The following is a 14,102-nucleotide window of genomic DNA, read 5'->3' on the forward strand; positions in this document are numbered from 1 at the left end:
ATTTGGTGCTTATAAGAATATAAAATATAGGCATGCTAGTTCTGTACTCTCCAGCCAGGGGAAACAACCTGTCAAGCCTTCCCAGAATTCTGTTTCAATGTGATCTCTCTGATTGATCCAAAACTCCAGAGAATAGAGGCCAATTTTGTTCAATCTCTCCTTAATGTCAGCCCTCTCATCCAGGAATCTGTCTAGTGAACCTTCATTGCACCCCCTTCAAGGCAAGTATGTCCTTCCTTACATATATAATCCAAAACTATACACAGTACTCCAGGTGTAGGCTCACCAAAGCCCTAAGGTAGCAGTTCTCAAACTGAGGTCCACAGACCCCTGGAAATAGGTAGAGACCTTTCGGGGTGGGTGCAGGGGGGAGGGGGGTTGCAGGGGGAAGGTGGTGGTGTTCATGAATTAATGTGAATAAGTGCTTACTGAGCAGAACCAGCCTTACAGAGACGTGGCCTTAATTTAATCTTGCTGCCACGTTGCCACAGCAGAAGATGCTGAGCAGGGATTGTTATGGCAAATGTTAACAGAGTCAGCAGCCTCCTGCATTACTGTAAGAGCATAAGAAATAGGAGCAGGAGTAGGCCTTATGGCCCTTAAGCCTGCTCCGCCATTCAATATAACCATGGCTGATCTGATCTTGACTTCAACTCCACATTCTTGCCTGTTCTCCATAACCCGATGTTCCTAGGTTTCTAACCCTTGATTTCTCCTATACTTCAAAAATCTGCCTGCCTATCTCAAACTGGACTATATTTAATGACCCAACTCCAACTCTCTGAGGTTGAGAATTCTGAATATTCACAACCCTCTAAAGAGAAGAAATTCCTCCTCATCTCTGTCTTACATTGCCAATCCCTTACTCTGAAACTATGCCCCTCTAGTTCTAGATTCCCCCACGAGGGAGGGTCACTTGAGGAGACCCAAAAAGCTGCCCAACTAGTCCCAGGCATGACTTCAGCTGGTCCCCCAGTGCTCTGCAGAGCCACTGCTTTACCAGACTATACATCAAATGCTATTTTCAGTTATATGGCATTTTTATGGGTGTTTGCAGGGACCACATTCTGCAATTTAAACCTTTTTACTTTTACATTGCATGCTATACAAGCCATACGAGCATACAAATTAGGAGGAGTAGGCCACTCGGCCCTTCGAGCCTGCTCCACCATTCAATAAGATCGTGGCTCAACTCAACTCTAACTCCTCAACTCTACATTCCCACAACGTGATTTATAACTGTCACTGTCAAACATCACATCACAGATAGTCAGACTATACAGTAACTGGCAAACCCAACTCACTGGTATCTGTGAAAGTGAATACTCATTTTCTTAATAGTTTTATTAAAACACTGGTTACCTGCAACACTTTTATGTTATGAGTATGTAGTATTTTAATTCAAATCAAGTGATCCACGATTACTAATCTATTTGAAAAGGGTCCTTCTAACCAAAAAGTTTGTGAACCAGTGCCCTATATAATTGTAGCAAGCCTTCCTTACTCTTATACTCCAACCCCCTTGCAATAAAGGTGAACATACAATTGACTCAGTTCCTTAATGCTATGGTTTCTATTAAACAAAGCTGCAATGCATATGCAAATATTTAAATAAATGTGACTGCAGTTTGATTCACTATATAAAAAGCAAAAGCCTTATTATAGACCCGACTACATATTTTATGATTGTATCTTATCGGGGTGTTTTCTAATTGGCTGCTCACAATCTCCTTGGCAACTACTGGGCTAAGTAGCATAGCTTCAGAGCCTCAGCGCCTTAGTCAGATATTAAAGCCGTGATGCTCACTTTCAAAGTTCACAATCAACTGCAGCTAGGTACCCACAAATCACTATCTCAGGCAGCTCTGAAAAAGACATCTTCCCGTGGCCAGAAACTCCAAATCTTCAGTGATGAGAACCCACAAAAATTTTCCTGATGTCTTTGACTGATGACCACTCACAACACGGCAGTTGCTATGGCAGCAATATTACATCAACTGGAAAGGAATACAATCCCTCCCGCTCATTCCCTCAACGAGCCCTAGCGAAATTGAAGGCAATGGAAATCAAGGGGAAAATGTTCCACTGGTTGGAGTCATGCCTAGCACAAGGGAAGATGGTTGTGGCTGTTGGAGGCCTATCATCTCAGTTCCAGGACATGGCTGCAGGAGTTCCTCATGGTAGTGTCCTAGGCCCAACCATCTTCAGTTGCTTCATCAATGGCCTTCCCTCCATCATAAGGTCAGAAGGAGGGCTTTTTGCTGATGCTTGTGCAGTGCTCAGTGTTAGGAAATAGCGATAGTTTAAGTATGTTATATTTGTATTGTGGGTGTTAGGAATGAGTTTCAGCTTTAAAGTTTAAGTTTAATTTGTATTTCTGTATCTGTGTGTTAAGAGAGGTCAAATGGAGATTTAGTTTCACTTTAAAAGGCTGCTTACATTTCTAATGAGCAGTTTGCGACTGCTATAAGGTAAAAGTAAACACACAAGAGTAGAAAGAATAGTGCTGTTGCCTAGCAACGGGGGGCCAGATAGGCAGGTTCCTCCCACAGATATACACACAGAAGAAAGACAGCGGTTTGATTTGGAAGCTGTTGGAGTTCAGCTGGTTTTGGAGTTGCTGCCAGGAGAGACTGGAGCAAAGGGGATAGATAGAAGTCCCAAGCTAAGATAAACCTGAAAAATCCAGGAGTGTGGAAGAGGGGAAAGTCCAAAATAGACCTTGTAGTCAAAGGAAGGCAGGAGCCTGGGAAAAGGTCATGTTAAGTGAAGTTAAGAGTGAGGGGCAGGGAGAAAGGCTCCAAGCTTCAGGTTTAAAGTGAGAACAGCTTGCAAGAAGCAAGAAGGTTGAAAGAGACAACTGGAGATCTGTAATTCTTTGCCATGGGCATGTGAAGCAGTGGTGTACTGTTAAGGCTGAGTTGGTGGGAGTGTGTGTGTGTGGAAGATAGCTTTAATGCATGTGGTGACCCAGGGAAGAGGAACATCAGGAGAGTTCGAAACCTTGGAGGTGAACCCTTATGGAAGGTGTCTGAGAGAAAACGTCAGTTTGGGAGAAGATTCCAAAGCGAGGTCTTGGAGAGCGGAGATTGGAAACCCTCATGTGAAGGATGGAATCCAGTGAAACTGGTTGGCTCACGGTGTGATAAACATCTGGGGGGAATGGATGAGAGACCCAATAGCATCTGGTTGAGGTGGCATCTGTCACTTGAGGTCAGAGTGTGGTGTGTCTGACCACAGGGTGCCATAGGTTTACATGAACTGGGTACTTACTGTGTACATTAAAGTATAAGATAACTTTTGTAACTTGTGTTATCCTTACAAATCTGTAAAGGTATAGTTGTGGGTGAAGGAATATTGTAATATAGTTCATCTTTTCTTGTCCAATAAATGTTTTATTCTTTTGTTAAAAGTTCATCAGCTGTCTCCTGTGCCTCTGTTCAGTAGCTACACTCCATGTATTTAAACAAATATATAAAAATTAGGATCTATCAGGCTGGGTTCCACCCTGGAACCAGGCTTGTCCAGGAGTAATGTCAGCTGGGGGTTGTGACATCAGTATTATTCACGACTCCTCAGATACTGAAGCAGTCAGTGTCCATGTGGAGCAAGACCTGGACAATTTTCAGGCTTGGGCTGATAAGTGATAAGTAACATTCATGCCACACAAGTGCCAGGCAATGACAAGCTACAACAAGAGAGAATCTAATCATCTCCCCTTGACATTTAACAGCACTAGCATCGCTGACACCCACACCATTCGAATCCTAGGGGGTTACTATTGACCAGAAACTAAACTGGACTAGCAATATAAATACTGCGGCTACAAGAGCAGGTCAGAAGCTGGAAATTTTGAGGTGAGTAACTCAGCTCCTGACTCCCCAAAGCCAGTACATCATCTACAAAGCAAAAGTCAAGAGTGTGATAGAATACTCTCCACTTGCCTGGACGAGTGCGGCTCCAACACTCATGAAGCTCGACACCATCCAGGACAAAGCAGCCCGCTTGATCAGCATCCAATTCACCACCTTAAACACACACTCTTTCCACCACTAATGCACAGTGGCATCTACAAGATGCACTGCAGGAACTCCACCATTGTCTTCTAAACCTGCAATTCCTACTATCTAGAAGGACAAGGGCAGCAGAAGTTTGGCAATACCACCACCTGCCAGTTCTCCAAGACACATAACATCCTGATTTGCAACTATATCACCGTTCCTTCACTGTCACTGGGTCAAATTTCTGGAACTCCCTTTCCAACGGCACTTTGGGTGTACTGCATCACATGGACTGCAACGGTTCAAGAAAGTGGCTCACCACCACCTTCTCAAGGGCAATTAGGGATAGGCAACAAATGTTGGCCTAGCCAGGGATGCTCAAATCCCATGAAATAATAAAAAGAAATGCACTCCACACATGCAATCAATTGGGCAACTCGCTTTACAAAAATACAATCAAACATCTTTTTGAATTGAATGTGTTTCAATGAATGGGAGAATGTGGCATTGACACGTGTGGTGAAATGCCATTAGTTTGTCAATCTTTCAGGAAGTGAAGGTTCTTTCTGGGTTAACTGCCCACTCCTTTCTGGCCTCCCAACTTCCACACTTCATAAACTTGAGCTCATCCAAAACCCTGCTGCCAATGTCCTAACTCACACTGAATCCCATCCATGCCACCTCCAGTCATTGTGGATCTACATTTGCTCCCATTATACCAGCAGCTTAATTTTAAAATTCTCATCCTTCTTTCCAAATCTCTCCAAGATCTCCCGCCCCGCTATATCTCTGAAGTCTCCTCGGGCTCTAACAGCCTTTCTGCTCTCTGTGCTTCACCAATTCTAGCCTCTTGCACATGCCCAATTTTAATTACTCCACCAATGCCGACGGTGCCCTCAGTTGCCAACGCCCTAAGCTCTGGAATTCCTTCCCGACACCACTCAACCTTTCTATCTCGTTCTCTTCCTTTAAGGCGCTCCTTAAAATCTACCTCTTTGACTAAGCTTTAAGTCATCGGTCCTAATATCACCTATGCAGCTTGGTGTTCAGTTTTGTTTATGAAACACCTCAGAACATTTTACTGTGTTGAAGGTGCTATAATGTGCCAATTGTTGTTATTTTATCAGCAGCGGTGATTTGTCTTTTAAAGTGCACTGGGCACTTTGAGTCAATCTTCAGGTCTGCTGCCCTTTCCTCATTGAGATAGTTCAGTGTAATGGCAAGAGTTCCTATTGGCAAATATTCAGTGCACTGTTTAAATGATGTAAGAACATAAGAAGATAAGAAATTGGAGCAGGAATAGACCATTTGTTTCCTTGAGCCGGCTCTGCCACTCGACATGATCATGACTGATCTTCTACCTCAACTCTACTTTCCTGTGCACTCCCCATATCCCTTGATTCCCTGGAAGATTAAAGATCCTAGCCTTAAATATACTCAATAATGGAACATCCACAGCCCTCTGCAATAGACAATTCCAAAGATTTCGCATCCTTCTGCATGAAGAAATTTTTCCTCATCTCAATCCAAACTGACCTCTTATCCTGAGATTGTGCCCCCTTGTTTTAGATTTCCCAGTCAGGGGAAGCATCCTCTCAGTGTCTAACAGATCAAATGTTATATACTTGATATCCAGTCTGTGAAGGAAGGGGCAATCTTTAATTAGTATAGATTTATTCACAGAGAGTCATTACAGGTATATACCTCCTAGTTTGACTCACAACCTGTGTCTGTGTCTCTTTACATGTGCTCAAGTAATCATCCAATCAATACCCTCCACCTGTATATATTTAACCTCAATTGCTACAGTTAGAATCAAGCTCTTTCAGAATCTCTCTTTCAATGAGATCCTCTCATTCTTCTGAACTCGAGAATACAGACCCACTTTACTCAGCTTCTCATCAGGACAACCCTCTTATCCCAGACACCAATCTAGAAAACCTTTGTTGTACAGCCTCCAATGCAAGTATCCTTCCTTAGATATGGAGACCAAAACTGTGCAGAGTACTCCGGGCACCAAAGGCCTGTACAATCGTAGCAAGGCTCCTTTATTCTTGTACCCCAATTGCTTGCTGTACCTGCATGCTAACTTTCCATGTTCCTTGTCTGGGAGTATACCCTCATCTCTCTGAACATCAAAATCTAAGTTTTACACTTTTAAAAACATATTCTGTTTTTCTATTCTCACTATGAATGTGAATAACCTCACACTTCCCAGCATTGTACTCCATCTGCAACCATGTTACCCACTCATTTAATCTATTTACAGCTCTTTGCAGCCTCTTTGCGTCCTCCTCACAGCTCACACTCCTGCCTAAATTTGTATCGTCAGCAAACTTAGATACATTACTCGCAATCTCTTCATCTAAGTCATTAATATAGATTGTAAATAGCTGAGGCCCCAGCACTGATCACAACACTCCACATTACAACCTGTCAACTTGAAAATGCCCCATTATCCCTACTCTGTCCGTTAAACAATACTCTATCCTTGTTGACATATTAGCCCCAACACCTTGAGCCCTTATCTTGCATATTAACTTTTTGGGTGCCACCTTATCGAATACCTTTTGAAAATCCAAGTATACGGCATCTATTTGTTCCTCTTTATCTGCCCTACTAGTTACATCCTCAAAAAACTTTAATGCGTTTGTCAAACACAAAGTTTGTCAAAGGTTTTTCCTTTCATAAAACAATGCTGACTTTGTCTGATCATAACTATAATTTTCCATGTGCATTGTTAAGACTTCCTTAATAAGAGATTCCAGCATGTTCCCAGTGACTGAGAGCAAAGAGGGGGTATAAGAAAGCTCTGGCTGGTAAAAGTAGGGAAAATCACAAGATATTCTATAAGTATATCAATGGGAAAAAAATAACCAGGGAAAGAGTAGGGCCCATAAGGGACCAAGGGGGCAATCTATGGGTGGAGCCAGAGGACATCGCTAGAGTGTTGAATGGATACTTCACATCCGTCTTCACCCAAGAGAGTGAGGATGGGGGTGCCGGGCTTGGGGAGAGAGACTGCAAGGTTCTTAAGCAAATTGATATAGGGAGTGACAAGGTATTGGAGGTGTTGGCAGGCTTAAAAGTGGACAAATCTCCAGGTACGGGTGATTTGTGTCTCAGACTGCTGAGGGAGGCAAGGGAGGAGATCGCAGGGGCACTGACCCAAATTTTTAATTCCTCTCTGGCCACGAGGGAGATGCCAGAGGACTGGAGAACAGCTAATGTGGTTCCGCTATTTAAGAAGGGTTGTAGAGATAAGCCAGGGAACTACAGGCCAGTGAGTCCCACATCAGTGGTAGGGAAACTATTGGAGAAAATTCTGAAGGAGAGAATCTATCTCCACTTGGAGAGGCACGGTTTGATCAGGGATAGTCAGCATGGCTTTGTCAGGTCTAACAAAGTTGATTGAATTTTTTGAGGAGGTGACCAGGTGTGTAGATGAGGGTAGTGCAGTTGATGTAGTTTATGTGGATTTCAGCAAAGCATTTGACAAGATCCCACATGGGAGACTTATAAAGAAGGCAAATGCACATAGGATACAGGGTAATTTGATAAGGTGGATTCAAAATTGGCTTAGTTGTGAGAGACAGAGGGTGATGACAGAAGGATGCTTTAGTGACTGGAAGCCAGTGTCCAGTGGCGTACCACAGGGATCTGTGCTCAGTCCCCTATTGTTTGTCATTTATATAAACGACATAGATGACTATGTGGGGGGTAGAATTAGTAAGTTTGCGGGTGACACAAAGATTGGCCGGGTGGTTAACAGTGAGGTTGAGTGTCTCGGGCTACAGGAAGATATAGACCGGATGGTCAAATGGGCAGATAAGTGGCAGATGGAATTTAATCCTGAAAAGTGTGAGGTGATACACTTTGGAAGGAATAATTTGACAAGGAAGTATTCAATGAACGGCATGATACTAGGAAGTTCTGAGGAACAAAGGGACCTTGGCGTGTGTGTCCATAGATCTCTGAAGGCAGAGGGGCATGTTAGTGGGGTGGTGAAAAAGGCATATGGGACACTTGCCTTTATCAATCAAGGCATAGATTACAAAAGTAGGGAGGTCATGTTGGAGTTGTATGGAACCTTGGTGAGGCCACAGCTGGAGTACTGTGTGCAGTTCTGGTCGCCACATTATATGAAGGATGTGATTGCACTGGAAAGGGTGCAGAGGAGACTCACCAGGATGTTGTCTGGGATGAAACATTTAAGTTATGAAGAGAGGTTGGATAGACTTGTTTTCATTGGAGCAGAGAAGACTGAGATGTGACCTGATCGGGGTGTACAAGATTATGAGGGGCATGGACAGGGTGGATAGGGAGCAGCCGTTCCCCTTAGTTGAAGGGTCAGTCACGAAGGGACACAAGTTCAAGGAGAGGGGCAGGAGGTTTAGGGGGGATGTGAGGAAAAACTTTTTTACCCAGAGGGTGGTGATGGTCTGGAAAGCGCTACCTGGGAGGGTGGTGGAGGCGGGTTGCCTCACATCCTTTAAAAAGTACCTGGATGAGCACTTGGCACAGCATAACATTCAAGGCTATGGGCCAACTGCTGGTACATGGGATTAGGTAGGTAGGTTAGGTGTTTCTCACGTGTCGGTGCAGACTCGATGGGCCGAAGGGCCTCTTCTGCACAGTGATTCTGTGACTGACGTCAGTCATTACTAACGGGCCTGGTAGTTCCCCGTTTTCTCACTCTCCCCTTGCCTGAATATTGATGTTACATTTGCTAACATCCAATTCACTAGAACTGTTCTCGAACCTAGGGAATTTTGGAAAATCACAACCAGTGCATCCACTATGTCTGCAGCTAGCTCAAGGACGTCGGCCATCAAGTCCTGGGAATTTGCCGGCTTTTAGTTACTCCAACGTTTTTTCCCTGCTAACATTGATTACCTGAAGTTTCTCACTCTTATTAGCCCCTTGGTACCCACCCTCTGGGTATAAATACCAGCAATTGCCAGTGATAACTATAGTGATGCCAAACAGCATTGCTGAGGATTTGTGGCATGATGTGGAGGGGAACTCTCTGACACAAAAGCGCCATCTACAGAAAGTCCTGCAGACTACATCAATACAAGTGCCTTTGCCACAGCATTGGAAAACCCTCTGCTATATTTTGTCTAGTCTGTTTCGCCACCCCAAACCCGAATCCCATGTCACATATGTTCACAAATACACAAACAACGACAGTCCAAGGTTAGGATCATGATGAATATTCAGGCTGAAATGCAATTGATCTTGGAATTTGTGAATTAAGTTACGATTAAAAAAAATCAGGTGTGTTTGCCGAGCACAAGATAAGGAAATGGGCTGGGAATCACAAAATGGAAATCAGGCCACAGCTGATAAAAACAACTATGAGCAACTGAGATGGAAGCAAGAGATCTGAAGGTGATATCCTTACACAGGGGACATCAATGCTGGAGGAATGATGATCTGATAAAAATGTAATTCAACTCATATCACTTCCAATCTAAGTGCCTCTGTTCAGTTTGTATAATTGAATTTTAAAACAGTGACATTGTTAACTGTAAAGAACAGTCCGGTCTTCAAAAAAAAATGCTGGCGCACACACGAAGAAATGGGATATAGCAACTGAAAACTAACGGCCAGTGGAATTTGTTTTGTGTTTTCACCTGCACAGGTCACAGGTATTTATCGACGTTCCTCAATTGGCCTTAGGAAGAGGAAATATTCAGTCAGCGTTTCTGCTCCTGACCTCTGCTGGAAAGTACAAGTGTGTTAATATACAACAAGGACAGGGTATGATTCACCCTATGGTTGGCTTTCCTGCCAACACTGACTGGGGTACTTTTTTTTTTACTTATGGCCATAGCATAAGAGGGGCAATATTGGATCAGCCACCCACGAAACACCTCGCCTGGTTTTTGCTTTCATTGAGTTCATAGGGCTGGGTTTTATTGAACTGCAGCCTGAAGTTTGCAAGTTGTCCTCCAAAGTGACCTCAAGAACTTGCAAATAGCTACGCTACCTGAATTTCTCTACCATACCATTTCTTCATATAGAGTGCATGAGTCAACTCAACATTGCTACAGTCCTCTGGACTACAGTGGCTCTGTATGTGGCACACTGGAAGATACTCTAGTGTTATAGAAATTTCTATTCTTACCATTATCTTTTCCTTTAAAATTTTCCACTGCAGTCTCTGATTTTTCTGACTTCACAGCTGCACTTTTAAGTCAGAGTGATATTTGGAAGCAGCCTGAAGCCATACTTGTGCATTTTGCAATGTTCCTGAATCAATGGAGATCTTCAATGTCACTATCCAACCTCTGAATTTGATTTTTTTTTGCATTTAGACACAGAGATCGATTTTGGAATTCTCCAGCAGGTTAACTTCCCTACACAATGACTACTGGGACAGACAGTTGTTTCAGTGTGCTCTTTGCAATTTAGTGACATTTTCATTTTCACCCAGATAGGTGCAAGTTGGTGACACTACCATTTCACCAATCAGGTCATGATGCAACCTTCTATTTATAAACTTGGCAAATTTTTAGCACTCCCTTTGTCCTTTAGTTCATGACATTTGTCAATTTCTCCTTTGTCCCCACCTATCGCTGGCCTTCTATTCAGCTCCACCCCCCTTAAACGGTATAAATTTAATCACAATTCCACTTTTCTTCAGCTCTCAAAATGTTAACTCTGTTTCTCTCTCCACAGATGCTGTTAGACCTGCTGAGTTTATCCAAGCATTTTCCATTTTTATTTCAGGTTTCCAGCATCTGCAGTATTTTGCTTTTATCTTGGCAAATTTTTGACTTGCTTCAATTCTTTACCAGGAAGCAACAACTAGATAAAATGAACTGCACATTTTTCATAATGCTGGACATCAACAAGGCTTGACTTCAAAGTATACATGAGCGGAGAATGGCCTAAACCTTCCATCAAATGTGTGCTAGTGACATCTATTGGTGCAAAATCACTTGCATCCACAGGCTGCCTTGGTACCTTCTTGTAGTCTGTAATTGACGGGCCAACCAACTCTTGGGTAATTAGATGGATGGAGAGATCAAACTCTGGTTATCCCATAAAAACTAGCTTTAAATTCCTTGTTCGTTTAGTGTCTAGCTGTTATTTCTGCTGTAGTGAATTGAACCAAATCTTTCCAATGATATTTCAGAGTTCCTTGTGATTGTGAAGCTTCTTTGCACAATGTGTTTATTTATTTTGCATGCGAATGGCTGCACTGATCAACGTGAGATCTCTGCTTGACATCATCGGAGTTTGCATGCAAGCACTAACTGCCTACTTTATATGTAGCTATTGATTTACCAGCACAAAATCCAAACCGTTTAACTCTAAAAGCTACCAGTGTATGCTTTGAAGTTTTCTTTTCTCCAAAGACCATTAGGCCTTTTGCTAATATATTCTTCTGAAATATTCATAACGTAGAGCATACCCATCCTACCCTAGCTCAGAATTAAAGCCTGATACAAATCCTATATCAAAACTGCTGCAGCCCATGCCTGTACCAACTGGACACATAGTGACAAAATGGGTGGGTGGGTACAAGTATGGGGTTGCTTTCAGTCTAATGCAGCAATGGCAGAGAAATTGTGACATCCCTTGTCTGATGTTTCATGCTTGGGTAGTTTATCCCGCATTACTTGTGTGTTGTAAATTGATTTACTTGCCAATTTGGAGATTGTGCCAAGCCACCAGCTGGTATTAATGCCAGACGTAACCAGTACTCTTCAAAAACATGATGTGTACTGAAATGTTATCATTTTAATATTGAGCCAAGCCTGACTATGCTCAATCTTGTTCTTAATCCAACATAAATTTGTAATATTCCATTGCTTCTCAACAATGAATTCCTGCTTCTAAGGATTGTAATATTGAACAGGATTTGATAAGCACAAACATGGGAGTGAGCCTGGCATTTGAATAATATCATTATGAATCACTTCTACTGGTATCACATTCTCTAAACATGTCCTTGGTCTCACAACACTGGGTGTAATCTACACTTAGTGATATCACCCTCTCCACAACATGATACCCCAGCACATCATTTTCGCAAATATCAACATCCAGTACAGTACCAAAGGTAAAGGGACAGGTAGCAGGGAATATAGAGGTTGGCACAATTTGGGTTTAGAGGTTGTGTAAACCACTTCAGTTCCAATCTCAGGGTTCATGTCCTCCCTCAATCTACCTTCATTGCTTCTAGTGGACCTTTTTCTCTCCTCGCTGGCAAATCAAAATAATACTGCTGGTGGGGTAATGAGTGGGGAGAGGGGGGGGAGGGTGGTGGCGTAATGAGTGGAGGGGGTAATGAGTTGGGTGGGGGGGGGTTAATGAGTGGAGGGGGTGTAATGAGTGTGTTAGGTAATGAGTGGGGTGAGGGGATAAATGAGTGTGTTGGGTAATGAGTGGGGTGAGGGGTGTAATGAGTGTGTTAGGTAATGAGTGGGGTGAGGGGTGTAATGAGTGTGTTAGGTAATGAGTGGGGTGGGGATAAATGAGTGTGTTGGGTAATGAGTGGGGTGAGGGGTATAATGAGTGTGTTGGGTGTGGGGTGGGGGTAAATGAGTGGAGGGGGTAATGAGTGGGGTGGGGGTGATGAGTGGAGGGGGTAATAACTGGGTGGGGGGTGATGAGTGGAGGGGGTAATGAGCGGGGTGGAGGGGGTAATGAGTGGGGGGGGTAACGAGTTGGGGGGGTAATGAGTGGGGGGGTAATGAGTGGGGGGGATAATGAGTGGGGTGGAGGGGGTAATGAGTGGGGTGGAGGGGGTAATGAGTGGGGTGGAGGGGGTAATGAGTGGGTTGGAGGGGGTAATGAGTGGGTTGGAGGGGGTAATGAGTGGGGGGGGTAATGAGTGGGGGGGGTAATGAGTGGGGTGGAGGGGGTAATGAGTGGGGGGGGTAATGAGTGGGGGGGTAATGAGTGGGGTGGAGGGGGTAATGAGTGGGGTGGAGGGGGTAATGAGTGGGGTGGAGGGGGTAATGAGTGGGGGGGGTAATGAGTGGGGGGGGGTAATGAGTGGGGGGGGGGTAATGAGTGGGGGGGGGGTAATGAGTGGGGGGGGTAATGAGTGGGGGGGGTAATGAGTGGGGGGGCGGCGGTAACCTCCCTTCTCCCGCTTTAAAACGAAACGGGCGAACTCTCGTCAGAAGACGGCAGTAAAACTGTGACATGAATCATCACCACCTCGGCTTTGAACCAGGCTGGAGAGACTCACCTGCCAAACTGTTGTAACACTCAATCTCGCTGCTCTCCACCACCTTCCTCTCCTCCTCGGTCAGCCTGGCTGACGTTCTCCCGCAGGCAGGGTGCACTTGAAGGGCGGAGGAGGACTCGGGATCGCTGACCGCCGAGAAGCCCTTCATCTCCAGCAGCGCCCGGTGGTACTTGCCGATGGCCTCTCGGAATTTCTTCTCCTTGTAGCACTGGCTGCCCTGGCTCTTGAAGTCCAGCGCTCTCTGGATGGTCTCCTGCGGCTCGGACTGGCTGTGATCGCACTTGGACACATTCACACTCCCTGCGCCTCCTGCCGCTGCCGCTGCCCTACCAGCATCTCCCGGTCGCCCAGGGTTGGAGATGTGCTTGGTGCCAGATGGGTTTTTATCTTCCATCTCTTAGCTGCTGCTGCTGCCGCTGCCGATCTGTTTCATGATGCTGGGCGCTGCACCGCCTGCCTGGTTCCTGTGTGTTTGCCTGTGTGTGTGTGTGTGTGTGTGTTGCGCTGTTTGCTCTGGACTGCTTGCCGGGATTGTCCAAGAGATTTCACCACAGACTCAGACCTGCTCTCTGTGTGTGTGTGTGTGTGTGTGTGTTATTTTTTTTGGAGATTCTTGGCTCTCTATTGCTGACCCGGAAGAGCTGGAGCAATCCACACGTAATCCAACCTGATTTCAGCTTCTAATTAAAGCAAAAAGCGTCTGGAAAAAAAATCACAGATCAGAGGAAGAGTTGGGAGGGGAGGGTTGTTGGTGGTGGTAGGGTACAGAGGCAAGGCGCACTTCAATTTTCATTGAAGGGGCACGAATTTATAGAGCTCACACACTTCACATGTCTGCACTTCAGTTAGGATTGTCTGCATTTCAATAGCCCAGTTTACTGCAAGGT

The 14,102-nt window shown here is 44.5% G+C and overlaps 1 protein-coding gene across 1 annotated transcript in view; it reads right to left on the reverse strand.

The window, feature by feature from the left end:
- Positions 1–13,790, reverse strand: part of ttc9 (tetratricopeptide repeat domain 9) — a 116,872-nt gene extending 103,082 nt beyond the window's left edge. Inside the window, exon 1 of the mRNA XM_078563140.1 lies at positions 13,216–13,790. Coding sequence (XP_078419266.1) covers positions 13,216–13,609 — 394 coding nt within the window. The 5' untranslated portion in view covers positions 13,610–13,790. The remainder of the gene's footprint in view (positions 1–13,215) is intronic.
- Positions 13,791–14,102: the final 312 nt, after the last annotated feature.

This window comes from Cetorhinus maximus, chromosome 18, assembly GCF_964194155.1.
Source record: "Cetorhinus maximus chromosome 18, sCetMax3.hap1.1, whole genome shotgun sequence".
Taxonomy (NCBI): Eukaryota; Metazoa; Chordata; class Chondrichthyes; order Lamniformes; family Cetorhinidae; genus Cetorhinus; species Cetorhinus maximus.